The sequence below is a fragment of the Humulus lupulus genome, chromosome X, assembly GCF_963169125.1.
Source record: "Humulus lupulus chromosome X, drHumLupu1.1, whole genome shotgun sequence".
NCBI classification, from domain to species: domain Eukaryota; kingdom Viridiplantae; phylum Streptophyta; class Magnoliopsida; order Rosales; family Cannabaceae; genus Humulus; species Humulus lupulus.
In genome coordinates, this window is record NC_084802.1 from 23,850,611 (window position 1) to 23,871,531 (window position 20,921).

Below are 20,921 nucleotides of genomic sequence, written 5' to 3' on the forward strand. Positions count from 1 at the left end.
AAGTTGGTAGAGTTTAATAGCTTATCATAAAACACACATTTTCATAAACGTGCGATTCACACCGCTCATCAACACTGTTCTGTTGCGGAGTCCTTGGGGCAGTTGTTTTAGACAAATCCTCAAGTTCAATTAAATGATCTTGGTTCTGATTATCCAAATATCCTCCACCCCTATCAGATCGCAAGATATTTAACGTTTTACCTAATTTGGTTTTAAAGCCATAGCAATGAATTCTTTGAACTTCTTAACAAATTCGCATAATTCCTATGCTTTAGGTACTTACATGAGTCTCTAGAGCAATCGTCGATGAAGGTGACGAAATACTCATAACCACCCCTCACTTGAACATTCATATGTCCCCAGACATATGAATATACTAGCCCTAGTGGTTCTTTGGCCCTTTCTCCTATCACAGAGAATGGACGCTTTGTCATTCTGCCCTTGAGACTAGATTCACAAACAGGTAGGTCACCCTAGGTGAGTTCCCTCAAAGGCCCAGCCTTTGTTAGTCTTTGAATCCTATCATAACAAATATGACCAACGCGAAAATGCCAAATGTACATCATTACTAACGTTATTGACCTTTTGTCGCTTAACGGTCCTAGAATTAGCTGTCTTAAACAACTCATTATTTATAACATAGGGTTCGTCTAGTTGCAATAGGTATAGCCTGCTTTTCATACATACTCTTTAGCTGTGATCATACTCCAAGGTGCTAGTGAGAACATAAGAGTGATACACTTGGGTTGGGAAATAAAAAGTTTTACTATTCTTAAGCTTTACCAAACACTTGGGAAGTGAGGTTTAGTATATTTCAGTATTGGAGTTAGACCAATCCATAAGGTCAACTAAGGTACTCTTATTCTTTAAGTTCAATCCTTTAAAACTCTTTAGTTTCTTTAGTCCTTTTATTCAGATCCTAACTTGTGATATTGGTTTTGATTAGGCTCTTGAAACTTAAAGATCTTTCTTGGTAAGTTTCGTCTTGAAGGTTTAGTTTCCACATTTATTCTTTACTCTTTAGAAATACTCACCATTTTTATTGTTGGTTTTAGGATTGTTTCAAGTCCCGCATTTGTTCTCAAATATCCCAGTTTTGGTAAGGAAAATAGGATAGTTTCTATATGCTTATGTGTATGTTTATGTATTATATGTTTATACTATCGTATGCTATGTTATGTTTATCTGGGGCTCATAATTGCTTAGTGCCCTAGTGTTTATCATTTTTATGTTTATAGTTATGATTTACCCTACCTCAGATATTAGACAGGGGACCTAGATGAGTTATCATATACTATCATGTGATCTACCCTACCTCAAATATTAGACAGGGGACCTAGATGGGTTATCATATACTATCATGTGATCTAACCTACCTCAGATATTAGACAGATGACGTAGATGGTTTATCACATGTCTTAATGGCCATTAATAGTGTAGTCTTATATGGTATACGTCTTTATAGTCATATGTTCATATGTTTATGTTTATGATATATGTTTTTATAGTCATATATTTTTAGTGTATGCTTATGATTTATTATGTATGTTTTAGATAGTATTATGTTTTATAGTATATGATGCAGTTTTATGCTCATGTATGTTTTTAGTAGGTTTTCCTTGCTGGGCATTAGGCTCATTCCTTTATTTTTAGTGTGATGCACGAAATTAAATATGGAGGGCGGAAGGATTCTTGGAAGCTTGGCATGTGTGTTGAGGATGAACGGACTGAGTGGATTGCGAGTCGATCGATGATGACGTTTATTTTAGTCTTTTAAATTATGTTTTGATGTAATTCCACAATTAATATTTAAAGTTTATGTTTTATGTTTTATCAAACAATGTTTTTATGTTTTAAATAATGGGTACCCATACCATATTTTACATTCTATTTTGTAATATTTACTTTGGAATTTTAATAAAGTTATTATTATTTATTATGTATGTTTTCTTCAAAGTAGTATTAAGTCTAATAGTTTTAATGGTCCAAGGTCTTAGAAATAGTTGAGTCATTACATATATGAATTGTTTATATTGATTGACAAATAGTTTTATGTATGTATATATATATATATATATGTATGTATGAAGACACACATAATTAGGTTCTCTTTCTATTATTATTTTTTCTTTTTTCAGGTTCTTGGTGTTAATCCAATTTAAAGATTTGATACAATAAAGATGAAATATAAGAGGAATCACATGAATGCTAAGAATAGAGGTGATGAAGCAATGGTACCATAAAATGTTAAACCTCTTTCTTTAAAATATTAGCTAAATGAAATGTCCATTTATTTAATATTCCTATTATTTATGTGCTTTGTAATCTTGATAAGTGATATTGTAGGCTTAAGGTGCTTCAATCACTCTTTTAGGCATTCTTTTATTTATTTATTTATTTCTTTTGCATTGTAAGTATAGATCATGTGGAGTTTTGTTGTACCTAATTTCAGGCCATTTATTTCAATGTTTTCAGCTTTTTTGTGGTTGTGACTTTGGGAGAGCATGTGCAAGTAATCATATTTTGTTGTTAGGAAATAAACAAAAATCCAAGAGATTTGATTGCATATATCTTAGATTGATGATAAAAGTTTGTAGATAGATTTTGGTTCGCTGCTTTAATAGAAAAAAAAAATACATTAGTGAAACTCATAGTGCGTTATTTGTTTGTTTTATGACATATCAGTTATCTGCAGCTTTTCCTCTTAGTTGATTAATCAATTTCAAATAGAAAAATGATAAGTTCTTTTTATATTGTTATTTGTGTACAACAATATAGACGGTAGGATTAAGATTTGATCATGAGCGCATCCCAAGAGATCAAATGTTGATGAGGTTTGTACTTCTCTAACTCATAATCTCATCTTTTTTACTGTGTCTATACAATGTATATATGTGTTTCCCCTGTAATAATTAGCAGTTTCATAAATATATAATCACATACACTTTGTCATGTTAAGTTTCATTTTTTATTGATAATTTTTTTCCTTTCATTTTTATCATTACTCTTACCGAATTTTATATTGTTTAACTAACTTGACTTGAAATTATGTACATTGTGAAATTGTCTTTTGACTCTTCCCAGAGTGTGCACTAATGAACAGTTTTGATGTACAAATTAAATGCAGTCTGCATTCCTCTACATCAACTTATTGGACTAAAATTCTCATCATAATATCATGTAAGGTTAAAATCTCTTAACTTACTATTTGCTCCCAAACTTTCTCAAATTGGACTTAATCACAATTCAATTGTTGCAACAGAAAGTAGTAATAACTGCAGTTTGAGTATGTGGCAGTTTTAGTGGTTGACAAAGGTTGTACTGGGTTCTTGTATTATGTTGATGAGAGTTTGAAAAATAAAAACAAAGTTCTTATTCAAATTATATAACTTTGTACTGATCTCAATTTGTGCTTACTAAAGAGTGTTGGTCTCATCCACTCGATTTAGGTCATACTTGTTTGAACCGAGTAAATTTCTCATTTGGTCGAAAATGTATTACTGGTGCAATGTTGTCAACATGAGTACCATTTATCTGATTCTCATTTGGTCGAAAATGTATTACTGGTGCAATGTTGTCAACATGAGTAATGCAGCCAATAAAACTCTCTATGATGATCATGAGACAACTAAGGCTCATGAGGTGTGCTCATTGGATTCTAGTCATTGTTGGTTTTTTTTTTTTATTATTATAATAATAAAATCATATTTACTTCAGGCTTTTTTACTTTCAGCTATAACATTATTACTCACCACTCAATTAAATATTACTTACTAGTATAAAAATGTTATATGCAAGAAAACAAATAAAAATTACTTCAATGTTTTTTACTTTCCGATGCAACGTTATTACTGACAATTTCATTAAAAATTACTTAGCCACATCAAAAAATTACTTACCCAATATCGTAAATAAGTTCAAACACAATACATATTTTACCTTATTGTCCTTGATTGTACACTTTTTGGACTGCAAATTACTCTATTGTCCTTATTTTTCACAACTATGCCAGCACAACTTCTTAGATTCAGTTTACATAACCGGTTAATCAAGTATAAAGTTTAAAAAAGAAAAATATCAAAATTGTTCAAAGCTTGACACTTGACAAATTATTTGGGTCCTACTTGTTGGACTAAAGAATTTTCCATTAAAAAATATAATATATATTTTTAAATATCTTTTTTCCACGAGGAGGCCCAAGTGGGTATGTCTATGATCCCATCCCCATCTCCTTTAGCTTCTTTTAATCAACTAAGAGTATCTACAACAAAAGTTAGAGTGGGCAAATCTCACCTTAAGTGGGGACTTTGGTGGGATTCGAACCCTGAACCAATAGAGATAAGATGCATAGATTGGTGGGATTCGAACCCTGAAACAATAAAGCTCTCAATTCATGAATAAAATTATTCATTAAATGATCATTTAATAGTACTTAAGATTGTAATTAATGATGTTGACAAATGTTGAATCTAACTTTAATTATGAATCATTCAACGAGTCATGTACAATATGTAATAATTAATTAACTGAAGATTCAAAACATCTTGAGTAATAATATCTATAAGGACAAGAGTTTAATTTTAGGATTTTAAGTTTAATAATTATAAAATTTATAAATTTTATATAATGATTAATGAGATGAATTAATTATAAATTTTATTAGAACTTTGAATTATACATCTATAAAGGAAAATTGCACGCTATAAGCTCAATAATATATGATATTTCATCAATATGACAAATTTAATAGGCATCCTAAATACATGCTATTTTATATAATTTTAACTATAATATATCTTTCATTAAACTTCTCATTCTCTCTCACATTAACGTGCACCCATGATTAATTTTTGTATTCTACATAAAAAATATAAGGCTTTAATTATGCTAAACGTGTAAATCTCGAAAAAAAAATACTAAGATTAAAAAAAAAAACTAAAACGGACATCTAAGCAAAAAGTTATGGCTCACCAAATTTTTCGTCAAATTTCAACAAAGAGTATCGATGTACCATCGATTTTGGCCAAAAATCAAGTTTTATAATTGCATCGCAAGAGCATCGAAACATTATCGATGTTGTATCGATTTGAAAAAAAAAAAGTTTTCATGATTGCGTCGATTTTCCATCGAATTTGCACCGTTTTAGCAAAAAAAAAAAAATCAATTTTTGTGGATGCATTGCAATTGCATCGAAGAAGCATCGAAATAACATTGTTTTCATTTTTTTTTGTACAAAAATGATGTTATTTCGATACTTCTTCGATGCAATTGCGATGCTTCCACAAAATTTGATTTTTTGGCAAAAAATGTGCAAATTCGATGGAAAATCGATGCAATCTTGAAAACTTTTTGCGAAAACGATGCAAAATCGATGTTGTTTCGATGCTTTTACGATGCTCTTGCGATGCAATCATGAAAACTTGATTTTTGGCCAAAATAATGCAAAATCGATGGTACATCGATAGTACATTGGTGCTATATCGGTGCTCTGCACTGAAATTTGACGAAAATTTTGGTGAGGCATAACTTTTTGCTTAAATGTCCGTTTTAGTATAATTTTTTTTAATTTTAGTATTTTTTCGAGATCTACACGTTTAGCATAATTAAATCCTTAAATTTTTAATGTAAAACACAAAAATTAATCATGGGTGCACATTAATAGGAGGAGTGTTTATGAAATGAGTATTTTTGTCTAAAACATGGTTGGGAGCACATTAATATGAGGAATGTTTAAGTTAACATATTAACAAAATTTCATATATTAAGATGCATAGAACCTAAAATTTCCTTCTATAAATTAAGAGTTGACTTCATAAATTTTTTGTTTATTAATGAATTAATTTGAATGATAGATTCTTAAATATTTAAGAATTAAAGAATTTAATTTGATGATTTAATAATTAATCATGAATTAATTAGATTAATCAAAGCTAATATTGAGACTAGTACATATATACTACTAAGATGTGGAGAGATTGACTCTCTATAATTGACATGTATATGAAACATTATTTCTAATAGTTTAAATTTTATAATTTTTTTTTGCAAATAATAAAAATGGATCTATGAGATGAATACACTTGTATGACTTTAATTAAAAAGTAACCATGAACTTTACCTATATTCTTAATAACGGAAAATAAAAGTATTGAGTATAATTAAGACTATTGAATATATAATTAACACTATTATTTTTTGGTTGACGTATAAATCAAGTAAGACTTTTTAGGAGAATACCGTTATATTAATTATTTACAAATTTATAGTTATTTTAATTAATCATGCATCCTTAAATGCTCTAATTTTATGAAAGTTTTTTTTATGATCTATTTGGGATCAAATCCTTTCCATGCAATGAGAGAATAAAAAATGATTTCACCAATCACGTGATCATATCTGATTCAAAAAAATATTTTTAGATGACCATTGGACTCCAACATAGGATTTGATATAATATGATTAGTGGACAATTATAAATTTAAATTTTAAAATATTATATTTGATTTTTTTATCAAATATGTTTGAATTTTATCAAATAAGATTATTTTATAAACAAATATTATTTATATTTAAAAAAACAAATTTTTTTTTTTATAAAGCCCCAAAAAAAACTACAAGAATCAAGTTTTTGTTATTAAATCTTTTTATTTTGATTTTATGATGCTTAGTGTTAATTTTCATAATATATATATATATATATATATATTTAAATATACAATTTTTTTTTAGAATGTATACAATTGTTTCCTCTAAAAAAAAATATACTTGATTTGGAAATTAAAGATTTTATTTTAGATTTTTTTACAAAAGATAAATCTTGAATTATTGAAAATTTAGGAAAGTGTGAGAAATTAAACACATACCATTGAGAACACATAATAAATTTGAGAGAAATTTATAGCAAAAATGTCTAATTTATTATGTTTGTAGCATTTAAGTACTTAACTAATTTTTTTATTGGCTAAAGTACTTTCTGTCTATGCTTTAGTGCAGTTTACTACAATTAGCAATTCTCACTAATATGTTCGATTGTAACACGTAGGCGATAATACTCAATTAAATAGATATTTGTAGTGAAAATACCTTATTAAAAATATATTTATGGCGAAAGTACTAAATTTAAGAAATATTTGCGACGAAAGTACCAAAATTATAAGAAAATTTCACGCTATGATGACGAACTTAAAGACGAAATAAACAGAGACATTAAACTACAACAAAATATGGAGGAAAGATATATTAGCAGCAAAAAAATAACTTACATTTTTGAGCAAATATCTAAATTTGACTACTCAAATCACCGAGCAACGACATCGTTTTGGAAAATAATACAGGTATAAATACGTCTTCTTCTTCCAACTCAAATCAAACGCCTGGCTCTGCATTTTTCTTCAACTCACCGAAGTCACCAATCACCATCACCAAGTGGTGGTGAAGTGACCCCTAATCAAAGCTCAGTCTATCAATGTGCCACTGGTAAATTCTCTCTGCTCCTCTTCCTGCCCTAATATATGTAAAATTCACTAATTATGACGTTGATCCAGTACTCCTTTCCTTTATATTCTTTCTCATAAAGATTTTTGCATGGCATTCAAACCCTTATACATGTATGTTTATATGTTTGTAATTCGAATTACCGGACTGTAAATTGGGTGTTGAATGGAGTGTGGAAGCTATAAGATTTATTTCATCATAGTAGTCATAATTTCTCCAAGTCAAACCAACTGTAAATTGTGTCTTTATTTTTTATTTTGGGATTTGCTTTCTTCAAAAGATTTCATTTTTTGAATTATTGTCATAAAAAATTATTACCCAAGTAATGATATTGAAATTTTGTGAATGTAGCATATTTCATTCTGGGCTGCGATTTTAAGCTACTGTGAGATGACAGTTTCAGCCATCAGAGAGATTTCTCATGTTAATGAGGAGCTTGGTGAAGACAAGTGTGACTTTGGAGTGAATAAGGGAATCTTGGTGAAGACAAAGACCATTGATAAGGATGCAGCTCAACCTAAGAAGTCTTTGAAATCATTTGTTTCTTTGAAGAACAAAAGTTTAGATCATGAGACGTTTGGAGTGGGAATGGGTGATGAAGTCTTGATGGAGACAGTGAAGACTGATGGGAAGCAATCAGAAGGGAGTATTCGACGTGAACAAGAGTCTATGGGGGTACTTGATTCTTTAAAGAAGAAAAGTTTTGATCAAGTGGAGTCTGGGAGAGGAAGAGAGGAAGTAAGTGGGGTGGAAAGACTTGATAGCAAGACTTCTTGTGGGAGAAAGAATAAAGGAAATGTCCCAAAAAGAAAGTATCGGAAGAAGAATGCTTCTTGTCAACGCACATCTCATCTTGGTGTTTCAGATGAACAGAATTCGCTTGAGCATAACGAGTACGACGGTCATGATGGTGGTGGTGCAAGTTCCGCCAGGGAAAAAGTAAAGGAGGCATTGTTTTTGTTTCGGAAGCTCTTGCAGGAAGATGCTGACACAAAGGAAGAAAGACCTCGCCACAAAAGGGTTGATTATCAAGTTGCAAAGATACTTGAGGATGACAAGAAGACTGTAAACACAGACATAAAACTTTTGGGGCATCTCCCTGGAGTTGAAGTTGGCGATGAATTCAAATGTAGGATGGAACTTAGTATTATTGGTCTCCATAGGCAAACTCAAAGTGGAATAAGCTGTTCAAAGCATGGTGGGAAGACTATTGCAGCAAGTATTGTTGCATCTGAAGACCACACCGATGATTTAGATAATTCGAATGTCTTGATTTATACAGGTCAAGGAAGTTCGGTATACTCGGTTAAAAAGCCTGAAGATCAGAAGCTTGAAGGTGGAAACCTTGCATTAAAAAATAGTATGGATGAAAAGACTCCTATTAGGGTGATACGAGGTTGTGATCCATATAAGAGGAGATTTAGGAAGTTTGTATACATTGGGCTTTATTTGGTGGAAAGTTATAGGCAGGTTAAGGGGCCACAAGGTAATCTCGTTTATAAGTTCTGGCTTGAGAGAATTCCTGGTCAACCAGAGGTTGTGTATAAAGAAGTTAAGAAGAGTAAAAGACCGAAAGCTCAAAAAGGTGTCTGTCTAGGTGATGTTTCTCAGGAGAAGGTAATTCAAACATGTGCGGTGGATACTACAGATGAGAACCCTCCACCTTTTCAATACAGAACCACTGAGAGAATTCCTGATCAACCAGAAGTTGCCCAGAAAGAAGTGAAGCTGACTAACAAATCTAATGCACATAAAGGTGTCTCTCTAGATGATATTTCTCCCGGGAAGGGGGTAAGTCCAACAAGACATGTTGTGAATACTATAGATGATGATCCTCCTCCTTTGAAATACAGAGCCATAGAACTAGACGAGGCCCAAAAAGAAGTGAAGAAGAGTGAAAAATCTGAACCACAAAAAGGTGTCCGTCTAGATGATATTTCTCATGGGAAGGTGGTAATTCCAACATGTGCTGTGAATACCAATGATGATGAGATACCTCCACCTTTAAGATACAAAACCATCAAGACTATTCCTGATGAACCAGAGGTTGGACAGAAAGGTGTGAAGAAGCGCAAAAGATCTAAATCACTAAAAGGTGTTTGTCTAGATGATATATCTCACGGGAAGGAGGTAATTCCAATACGTGATGTGAATACTAATGATGATGAGAGACCTCCACCTTTAAAATACAAAACCATAAAGAGTATTCCTGGTGAACCAGAGGTTGCACAGAAAGGTGTGAAAAAGCGTAAAAGATCTAAATCACAAAAAAGTATTTGTCTAGATGATATTTCTCACGGGAAGGAGGTAATTCCAATATGTGCTGTGAATAATATAGATGATGAGAAACCTCCATCTTTTAAATACACAACCAATTTGGTTTATCCTGATTGGTGCCATATTACTCCTCCTAAGGGTTGTGACTGTATTGATGGATGCTCAGATTCTAAAATCTGTTCTTGTGCTGTCAAGAATGGAGGTAAAATGCCATATAACTCTAATGGGACTGCTGTCAACGAGAAGCTCCTTGTTTATGAGTGCGGCCCTTCTTGTAAATGCCCTCCTTCTTGTCGCAATAGAGTGAGTCAGCATGGTATCAAATTTAAACTCGAAATTTTCAAAACCAAGTTAAGGGGATGGGGTTTGAGATCCCAAGAATGCATTCCTATAGGCAGTTTTATATGTGAATACATAGGAGAACTCCTTAAGGATGAGGAAGCAGAAAAAAGAGCTGGTTACGATGATTACCTCTTTGATATTGGAAAAAACTATGATTGCAATACAAACATTGATGAAGATTTGAATAGTTGTGAAGATGTAGATGATGACGACGGGTTCACCATTGATGCAGCAGAGTATGGCAATGTGGGGAGATTCATTAACCATAGTTGTACACCAAATATTTATGCACAAAAAATCTTGTATAATCATGAGGATGACAGCATTCCTCACATTATGTTTTTTGCTGCTGAGAAAATTCATCCTTTTCAAGAGCTAACTTATGATTACCATTACATTATCGATCAAGTTCGTGATGCAAATGGAAATATAAAGAAGAAGAGCTGCTTTTGTGGCTCTCGTGAATGCACTGGTAGATTGTATTGAGCAGACTAGTTAGAAAGTTTGGACTATAAAAGAAGGTAACCACTTGTTCCTTGATGTAAAATTTTTGTATTAATTAGTATTCTTATTCTTTTCCTTTTCCTTCATGAGTTCATTTATACAGATTTGTAAAAATTGTAATTATTTGTGTATGTGCTCTACACTCTCTCTTGTTGGTAGTATGTTGGAGTGCATCAATGACAATCAATTTCTTTTTTGAGAGCCCACTTATTTATCCTGGTCTTGAATCTCAAAATTGTGCTTCATTATATGTATTTCTCTTCTGGTTAAAGATGTATTGCGCTTTGTGGGGTGTGGTCTTTGGAGGGTATAAGAGCAGAAAAAGGCTGATTGGGTCCTCATTCTGTATTCATCAAGTTTAGAATTTAATGTTAATAATATGAATTATTTCTTAGTTCAGGGTCAGATTTCTCAACATTCTAGTTTGAAGCTTGAACTGTGGAAAATTAGTTTTACATAGGCACTGTACAGGTTTAAACAAATCTGTTATTTAATACAAAATATTCTAGATTAATTACAGATATTCTAAGCTAAATCAATTAGCCTAAAACTAAATAATCTAATTATAGTAACTTTTTAATAATTCAACTTGATTTTTTTAAAAGATACTGAGTAAATGCTTAATATACAATATTTTCTACACCCTCCCTCAAGTTGGTGCATAGAGATTCCACATGCCCAGCTTGCAAACTATCTCGTTGAAACTTTCTGTTGATAGCCCTTTAGTTAGTAAGTCAGCCCGTTGTTGCTTGCTAAGAATATAAGCAACACATAGTTCCTTTTCATCAATTTTTTTCTTTAATGAAGTGTCTATCTACTTCAACATGCTTGGTTCTGTCGTTATGGACTGAGTTGTGTACTATGTTGATTGCTGACTTGCTGTCGCTATACAACTTTAAAGACTCGGTCCTTTGAAGTTTTAATTCTTCAAGTATACGTTTGATCCAAATTAATTCGCATACTCCTTGAGCAAGAGCTCTGAGTTCTGCTTTGGCACTACTTCGGGCTACCACTGGTTGCATCTTACTCCTCCAAGTAACCAAGTTCTCTCATACTTTATTACAATATCCAGTTGTTGATCTTCTATCTTCAATTGACCCTGCCCAATCTGCATCTGTGAAGGTCTCATCACCTCTTTCCTCATTCTTTTTAAATAACAATCCATTTTCTGGTGTTTTCTTCAGATAGCGTAAAATTCTGTACACAACTTCCAAGTGTTCTTTGAATGGATTGTGCATGTATTGACTAACTAAGCTCATAGCAAATGCAATATTAAGCCTTGTGTGGGATAGGTAGATCAATTTTGCCACTAACCGCTGGTACATTCATTTGTCGATTGGCTTCTCTTTTGTTGGTTTATACTTGCCTTTTGGTTCAAATGGTGTTGTCACAGGTTTACAGTTACTCATTCCTGTTTCCTTGAGTAGATCAAGGACATATTGAGGCACAACAATTTCTTGTTTTGTTCTTGCAACCTCCATTCCTAGAAAATATTTCATTGGTCCAAGATCTTTTACCTCGAATTCTTGGGCTAGCAAGCCTTTAAATCTTTCTTGCTCTCCATAATCGTCACCAGTGAGTATCATGTCATCAACATAGACAATGAGAATCGTTACCTTACTCTTTTGCGAGTGTTTGAAGAACAAGGTGTGATCCGATTGAGCCCGTTTATACCTATACTGTTTTACCACTCGATTAAATCTTTCAAACCATGCTCGTGGAGATTGTTTTAAGCCGTAAAGATTTTTTTTTTTTTCAGATGACAGACATTTTCTTTTTCATATCTTGACTCGAAGCCTGGAGGGATTCTCATGAAAACTTCCTCTTCCAAATGCCCATTGAGGAAGACATTTTCGATGTCTAGTTCTTGTAGGGGCCAATCGAGATTCGCAGCAACTGATAGCAGAACCCTGACTGTGTTTAACTTGGAAATGGGTGCAAACGTCTCATTGTAGTCCACTCCATATGTTTGGGTGAATCCTTTTGCAACTAGTCTCACTTTGTATCGGTCTATCGTTCCATTAGGGCTTGTTTTTAACCGTAAATAACCACTTACCTCCAACCACATGTTTATCTCTAGGTTGATTGACTATTGTCCACGATGTGTTGGTTTCTATTGCCCCAATTTCCTCGTAGAATGCTTTCTTCCATTCTTTCCGTGTGAGGGCTTCAGTTATATCCTTAGGAATTACCACTTGCTCGACTTTTGCTAGGAAATTTTTATATTTCGGAGTTAGTCTACTATAGCAGACATATCTCGACATTGGATGTAGAGTACAACTTCAGACTCTCTTCCGCTTTGCAATAGTTAAAATTCGGGTTCCACCATATTAGAATGCTCAACATTAGGAACATCATTAGGCAAGATGGGATTGAGAGAAAGATCACTTACATTAGGAACAGTCTGTGGGTCAGACTCATGAGATGTTGGAGTAGTAATTGGTTGTATTACTTGATGATCTTTTGGTCGCCGAGAGTAAACTAAAAGTTTTTTAGTTTGGGGCTGAGATTGTTGCTCAAATGTTCCTATGTCAGATAGAGAAGATGAGAGATTGATGTGAATAGTTTGATCAATTTTTGGGATAGCTTTAGGTAGGCAAGTATCCCAGCTAAAAATTTCACTCACTGTCCCTCCATGAAGTGGAATGTTGGGATTAAAAGATTGTTCATTGAATGTGACGTCTAAGGAGACATACATACGTCAAGTAGATGGATTACAACATTTATACCCCTTTTTGGTAGAAGAGTAGCCCAAAAAGACACCTAAGAGCACGTGGATCAAATTTGGATCGATTTGGACCTAGAACATGGACATAAGAAGTACAACGAAACGTTTTTAAGGGGAGATCATTAACAAGATGAGTATGTGGATATGTTTTAAGAAGGATAGAGAGTGGAGTGTGAAAGTTCAACACTCGAGGTAAGGATAGCCTCACCCCAAAAATACTTAGGGATAGATGTGGTAAACATTAAGGCCCTAGCAACCTCCAACAAGTGTCTATTTTTGCGTTCGGCATTCCCATTTTGATGGGGTGTGCCTACACATAAACTCTTATGAATGATGCCATGAGATAGAAGACAATCACCTAAGATGAAATCAAAATATTTAGTGCCATTATCTGTGTGCAATACTTGAAGATTAGCATTGAATTGAATTTTTATTATAGAATGGAAGTTTCTAAATGTCATGGCAGCATCAGATTTTTGTTTAAGAAGAAAAACCCAACTAACACGTGTGTGGTTATCAATGAAAGTGATGAACCATCTAGTATATGTGGCATTGGTTATTCTAGATGGCCCCTATATATCACTATGAATAAGAGTAAAAGGCAGAGTTGATTTGTAAGGTACAGAACAAAAAATAGCACGTGTATGTTTAGCAAACTGACAAATGTCACACTTAAAGGAGCTCAAAATTTTATTTGAAACAACTTAGGAAAGAGATATTTTAAATAGGAAAAATTAGGGTGTCCTAGCCTATAATGCCACTGCATAATATCATTATTACGAGAAGCAATACAGCCAAAAACAATAGTTTTATTTACTTGAGCAGGAGGAATCAAATCAATGTAATACAACCCACTACATGCATTTTCACTCCCAATCGTCTCCCCTGAGGACATATCTTGAAAAGTACAACAGAGAGGAGAGAAAGAGGCCAAACATTGCTGATCTCGAGTGACTTTACTGACTAAGAGCAGAATACACAATAGATTTGGGACATGAAGGACATCATAAAGAGTAGTAGAGGGAGATATATATATACCTTTTACCAGCCACAGAGGAGAGGGAACCATCAACAATCTTAATTTTTTTGAGTACCCGGACAAAGAGTGTATGTGGTAAACTGATGGGACTGACTAGTCATGTGATCCAAAGCCCCTGAATCCACAATCCAGGCAGAGTTTTGAACATTGAAGGCAGCAAAGGTCCTTGGATGTGAAGAGGATGATGGAGCAGATGCAGTAGCATTCTTGGAGGTATTAAGCAACTGATGGAGTTGGGTGATCTGAGCTAGAGTGAATGGGAAAGGCTCAGATGGAGCGATAATGAAGGGTTGGCCTTCCAAAGGGGCACGAGCAGAGAAGCGCCAATTAGAAGAGTTTATGTTGAGAGTGGCCATAAGGAAAGAGACGAAGGCTAAGAGAAAAAAAGGAGGCTTCGGAGTTTCTAGTTTAGAGGGAAATCTCTGATGCCATGTGGAAAATTAGCCTTTGATAATCTTTATTGATAGAGAATAAGGTCTTTAAATAGGCAATGAACAGGTATAAACAAATTTGGTATTTAATACCAAATATTCTAGATTAATTACAGATATGCCTAAAACTAAGTAGTCTAATTATAGTAACTTTCTAATAATTCAGCTTGGTTTCCTTATTGGAAAGATACTGAGTAAATGCTTAATGTACAATATTTTCTACATTCTAGTTTGAAGCTTGAACTTACTTTATATGATTTCAATTGCTTGCATGCTTGTTCACACACACAATCACACCACATATATAGCATCAGATTGTTAGATCATCTCCAATGTAGTGCTAAATCTTTGTGATAATGCATAATAGGAAAAAAAAATTTCTCCAATGCAATGCTAGAAGATGTGACAAATTTGGTACAAAATATAGTGTAGAATCAAATTTTGCACAACAATAAATACTAATAAAGTTTACCAATCAAGTGGTTTTTTTTTATATCTATCTATATATTTATTTGAAACTCACTTCTAATAGAATTTATTATGTATTCATTGAATATCATTGATTTTCTAACTTTTTATTCCTGTATAGTATTCAGGTATGTGTTGAAAGTTTTCTGGAATCCAGATACTTGTGTCACTTTTTATGTAGACACTAAGATAAAATGTCACTAGGTTAGAGAAAAGAAGTGAACTATGCACATAGCATTGTGTTTGTGTTGTGTGTACAAAAGTTTTCACTGGCTGTTTGGTCAGTTATGGTAGATTTAAAAAGATTTATAATAAACTTCATAATTTTTCTCATCCTTGGTTGTATTGATTTTCTTGTTACATAACAATTAATTCTTGTTTCTAAATGATTGACAGGTTGCATTCAATCAAAAATCTTAAATCATCTACTTTCAGTTCCAAGGGATATAATTTGAGAAAACAATATGAAGAGAAGGAAGAAAAGAAATCAACTTCATGGATCTTTTTTCGAATCATTCGCTTAATTTTTTTCCTCTCCTTTGCTGATTTTTTTTCCCTATGCTAATCATTCATTCTCAAATCCTTGGTTGGCTCTTTCTTTATGCTGATAAGAAGCTTAAGAAGTGCCTTAATTTGATTTTAGTTTTTTTAAACATTTCTCTAGTTTGTATACATATATGATATTATTTATTAATAAAAAAACTTGAGATATGCACATATTGTGTATAATATATTCCCTTATAATATCTAGAAAAAATCAAATGAAGTGTGTCAGATGTTTTTTATTCCCTTTTCCAATTGTCCATTTCATATTATACCAACATTTTCTAGTTGACACTATACTTGTATATATCCCCTGTTCAATTCTTGTCATGCAGTTGAGAATGTCAGGGGGAATGGGCCCGTTAACAAGGTCAGCGAGTGTTTCTACTCTCAGTAAAGGGAAAAACGAGGCACAGGGTCAATTCTGTTTTCGTTGATGAGGATGTACAACTTCAAGGTCAGGATGCCCTCGATGCATTTCCACAGACACTAATCTTTAATAAATCACTGCCAGAAAAAGTGACTATATAGTCATATGCTGTTGAGGTTTGCAGTCTTTGCTTCTATCTCTCTTTTGTTATTTGTAATTTTTTTCAAGCAAAATAGTAGAGCGAAACAAGAAGTAAAAATGTATATTTATATATATATATATATATACATATTTAATTTTTGTGCAGAGAGTTTTAAACATAAAATTTATGCTGAAAATGATCTTTTATTTTGTAAAGAGCCTTTCTCACATCTCAGAAGTAATTATGTTAGGATTTTGTTATTAACAGGTTCTTGAAGACAATAAAGTTTTATTTGAATGGACTCTAGGATGTGGATACTGGATAAGGATTAAGGAAGACTTGTATATATTAAAGATTGGGGTAAGTTGATAACTTGATACCAATAAACTAATGCAAGTTACATCCATGGACCAGTATGTAGAATACCATGTTCAGGAATTTGAGAAAATCTGTGCAATCAAATTTCCAGCTTCTACCGTTGTGGCATTTAGGCACGTAAGATTCATGCCTAATGGTCTTAGATGTTCATGGCTAGGTATGCTGCATACGACCATTTATACTTGCAATTTCTATAATAAGCATATTTTCCACAATTAAATCCACTTCATCATTTTATGTTCATTCTTCATCATTTTTATGTTCATTCTCCATCTACAATAAGCATATAAGGGTGTGAAGAACTTTACAAAGCCTACAGAGGAACTGATTGCAAGACATTGATGGTGAAAGACAACTGTCGTGAGGTATGACATCTATGTCATCTCAATATTTTATATATATATATATATATTTATTTAATGCATATATAAACTAATCCTAAATTTATTCAGAGGCAATGTATGTGTTATTTCTTTATCCATGAGAGGTTTCTGTGTGTTTTTTTATTTGATAATTGAGGCAACTCTTTGCCAAATGTTTTATCATCAATGCTTGTCCTGAATTAAAAATAGTGTGGAAGGCTGTAAAGATATACATAGGTTTGCAAAACGGCTTCAAAGTTCTTGAATGCAAAATTTCTAGGTTTCATCTGTCTGATAAATGTTATTTGATACCTGTAGCCTTACATTCTATGTATGGAAAATTTTAGGTTCTTGTAAATAAGTACCAGACAAATTACTTGAGATCATTGATGCCAGGTAACTGGGATCATGCATGTGAGTTTAGAAGTAGAAGATATTATTTCCGTATTATGTGTATATTGTTTCTCTTACATAGAGGCAAAGAATACAAGAAAGGGAAACTGTACAAAATCAGGATACTACATGCTACAAAGATAGGGAAACCAATCCTTTCTTTCCTATTTGATATCATTTACCAAATCAATTAACCACGAAATCATTACTGATTTTCCACTGTAAAGAATCACGTATTCCTTTTATGCGAAATAAACCGAATATGGGTTATTTTCTAATTTAGTATATTCCCATTTATAATTTGTCTAAATAGTGCAAGTTGTAAAATGGTTTGACCTGTATTGATTCTCTCCATATTCCCCCCCCCCCCCCCCAGCCTATCACTTCTCCTACAAGTAATATTCAATTTATGGCCGCGGCCTTCCCTTTTCTTTCTTTGCAGTGTTTGTCCACTACCGGTTAGACAGCATTGGCTGGTGAGAGTAGTGATGGTGCTTCTAAGGTCTCTTCAGAGACTACTTGGCCTATCCAATATGAGATGCACACAATTTAATGGTTAAGACATGGATTGTGAACTCAATGGAGGAAAATGTCAAGGAGTCTTATTTATAATATCCCACTGCTAAAGATATATGTGATGCTTTGACTTTAGCTACTTTTATTTTTACTTTTTATTTGGACAATTCTGCTAAACTTCTTGATGTTTGACATAGGGTGCGACTGTGGGAGAATTGAAACAAGGAGAACGTGATGTCACTGAATATTTCAATGCCCTGATTAGATTGTAGCAGGAGATCAACTTGTTCGTTCATATAGATTGATGCTACCTGAATGGGGCTGAAAAATATAAAAACAGGTTGAAAAAGAACGAATACATGATTTTTTAGCATGTCTTGATGAAGTTAGGGGTCGACTTGTAGCAATTACACCCTCCCTGTGATTGTTGATATTTTTGCTCAAGTTCGAAGAGAGGAAAGCCAAAAACAAGTTCTGTTGGGTGAACCCAAGTCGTCATTACGAGAGGCATCTGCTCTAGTTGTCTGTGGCCAGGAACCTCCTAAAAACCATAGAAGGAATAATCTGTGGTGTGATTTCTAAAAAAAAAAACAAATCACACCAAGATCGTTGTTGGAAGCTATATGGTAAACATCCTAATTGGAAAGATAACAAAGCTGGTAACGGTGAGTCTTCGAGATTTCAGATTCAGACTGAGAACTTAAATCCAAGCTAAAAGGAGAGTAATTTTGGATTTCTTTGACCAAGGAAAAATTAACACAACTTTACAAGCTGCTCGCACCTCTATTGACAGCTACAAACACTTCTTTATTGGCACAAAAAGGTTATTTCTTCCCAGCCTTCAATAGTTGTAATAGTTGTATTAGTACTCCTGGACCTTGGGCCTCTAGAGCTACAAATCACATGACAGGAGATGAAAAATATTTTTTTCTTAAACCCCTAGTTCTAAACACTTAAAGGTTAACCTAGCAGATGGATCACTTTCAACAGTAACCGTAGCAGAAACTGGAACAATTAGAAATAGTCATCATATTGAACCATATTCGGTTTTACATAATCTAAATTTGATATACAATATTATTTCTATTTGTAAACTTGTAGTGCACTACTCATTTCTTTGAATCTTGTTGTGGGTTTCAGGACCCAACATTGGGGAAGAAGATTGACAATACTAAGAATGTCAGAGATTATACTACTTTGAGAAAGAAATTACTTTGAACAAACAAGTTCAAATTATGAGTTGTGAGTCTCTTTCAAGAGAAAATCTAATAGTATTGCCGTATCATATAGACTTGGCCACCCAAATTTTTTATATTTACAATTTTTTTTTTCTCTATATAGTTTGGTGCGGTTCAGAACAATTTTCCAAATTAAATTATAACTAAGTAAACCATATTATATTTACTTTTAAGATCATAAAATATAAAAGAAGTAATATTATGTTATTGTTTGAGATGAGTTGATTATATAGAAGTAACCCTAAACAATGTGCGACTTTGTATTTTCACTTTCTTAGTTTTGGGAATTTGGGTTCGTGTAAGTATTAAATATTATATGGATTTTCCACATGGTTTTGATGATGCGAAGGTTCATGGAAAAGTTAGTAAGCTATGAAAATCTCTTTATGGTTTAAAAAATTTACTAAAACTATTCGACAGCAAAGTTATCAAAGAGGCTCAATCTGGTCACTTATTCTACAAGCAAGAAAAGGGTAAAGTTATAATTCTCATAATCTATGTTGGTGATACAATATGGACGAGAATTTGAGATGAAAGATATGGGAACTCAGATATTTTCTTAGCAGGGAGGTAGCAATGAATAGAAGTGAAATCTTAGTTTCTCAAAGAAAGTTTGTGTTGTACCTACTCTCCGAGCATGCAAGCATGAGGATGAATGACAAAGTAAGCAGGGAACAAATGTTACATAAGTAATAATATAGAAGAGGGACCTGCTCAGGATGCGATAAAGACAAATGCTAGAAGAAGCTCAGGATGCGATAAAGACAAATGCTAGAAGAAGCTACTTGGAGTGCTTGGGTTGTTGTGTTAGTGGTCGAGACTTATTTTCTTTGTGTTTGTCAAGATTGTATCAAGATAAGATCACGAGCTGTGTAAAAATATCCAGCACTTGGGTGAACATAAGGTTCAACTTGTAGAATGAAACATGTTCGAGCATGAGTAAAGCAGCAAGGTTGTGCATTGAGCACTTCTGGAAGCAGCTCGATTGTAGAAGGAATAACAGCTCTTCTGGAAGCAGCTCGATTGTAGAAGGAATAACGAGCTGATGTGTAACTTCGACTAAGACGAAGTAGCTTATTCCGAGTGGAGTACTCGAGTAGGTGAAGCTCAATAGATAGATTATCAAAGTAAATGATTAGTGCAATCAACATTAAATATTTTAATCAATGTGAATTGAGTCAGTCATCTAAATAGGGAAAATTAGTTAAGAGAGTTATGACTCATGATTTAATTACTCAAAATATAAATATTTATCATCTTAAATTAGGTTACCGAATCTATGATCCAAGGGAGTATAGACAGCTCCAGTTTCCCTATAAGTAAAGAGGGCCCGCAAAAGCAAATGGGATTTTTCTAGTCTTTGTAAGCAAAAACTTTACACAAAAAGTACACAGAAATACAACTCGACAATGGATGTAGCCTACTTTCTTTCAAACCGAACCATCATAAACATTGTGTCTTACATTAACTGTCTGATTTCCATTTCTTTGATTCATAACCAAATTGTGACAATCCCTCCATTGTTGACAAGATTCACCATCAACAGTATAATCTTGATCATTTGAGAAGAAACACAAGGAGGTTAGGTTGTAAACATGATGATACACCCACAAATCCTATATAGAGAGTTAGAGACTAGATCAATTGGAAAGCACACCTTTTGATAAATGTAGATATCAACATTTAGTAAGAAAAC

The 20,921-nt window shown here is 33.1% G+C and overlaps 2 protein-coding genes across 7 annotated transcripts; one reads left to right on the forward strand and one right to left on the reverse strand.

The window, feature by feature from the left end:
• Positions 1-7,378: 7,378 nt before the first annotated feature.
• LOC133804070 (histone-lysine N-methyltransferase, H3 lysine-9 specific SUVH6-like) lies at positions 7,379-19,332 on the forward strand. Of its 6 annotated transcripts, XR_009878290.1 has the most exons (7): positions 7,379-7,476; positions 7,846-10,634; positions 16,162-16,372; positions 16,606-16,698; positions 16,808-16,873; positions 17,000-17,081; positions 17,914-19,101. XR_009878290.1 is itself a non-coding variant. In XM_062242215.1 (3 exons), exon 2 carries the CDS (start codon positions 7,885-7,887, stop codon positions 10,597-10,599), a length of 2,715 nt encoding a protein of 904 aa, XP_062098199.1. In that variant the 5' UTR covers positions 7,379-7,476; positions 7,846-7,884; the 3' UTR covers positions 10,600-10,634; positions 15,680-16,155. The 6 variants fall into 6 exon arrangements, 2 of the variants coding, with proteins under 2 accessions (XP_062098199.1, XP_062098200.1); XR_009878289.1 differs by adding an exon at positions 19,128-19,332 and having other exon boundaries at positions 16,606-17,081; positions 17,914-18,810; XR_009878288.1 differs by having other exon boundaries at positions 16,606-16,873.
• Positions 11,667-12,203, reverse strand: LOC133805625 (uncharacterized mitochondrial protein AtMg00810-like). The gene is made up of 2 exons (XM_062243798.1): positions 11,984-12,203; positions 11,667-11,866 (listed from the first exon to the last, which is right to left on the reverse strand). The coding sequence occupies exons 1-2, from the start codon at positions 12,201-12,203 to the stop codon at positions 11,667-11,669; spliced, it is 420 nt and encodes a 139-aa protein (XP_062099782.1).
• Positions 19,333-20,921: the final 1,589 nt, after the last annotated feature.

Excerpts from the sequence above, each read along its gene's own strand:
- LOC133804070 (XM_062242215.1), top strand. The coding sequence starts at position 7,885 with ATGACAGTTTCAGCCATCAGAGAGATTTCTCATGTTAATGAGGAGCTT.
- LOC133805625 (XM_062243798.1), bottom strand. The coding sequence starts at position 12,203 with ATGATACTCACTGGTGACGATTATGGAGAGCAAGAAAGATTTAAAGGC. Across the intron at positions 11,867-11,983 it reads AACACCATTTGAACCAAAAG|TTAGTCAATACATGCACAAT; the intron begins GCAAGTATAAAC and ends CTATGAGCTTAG.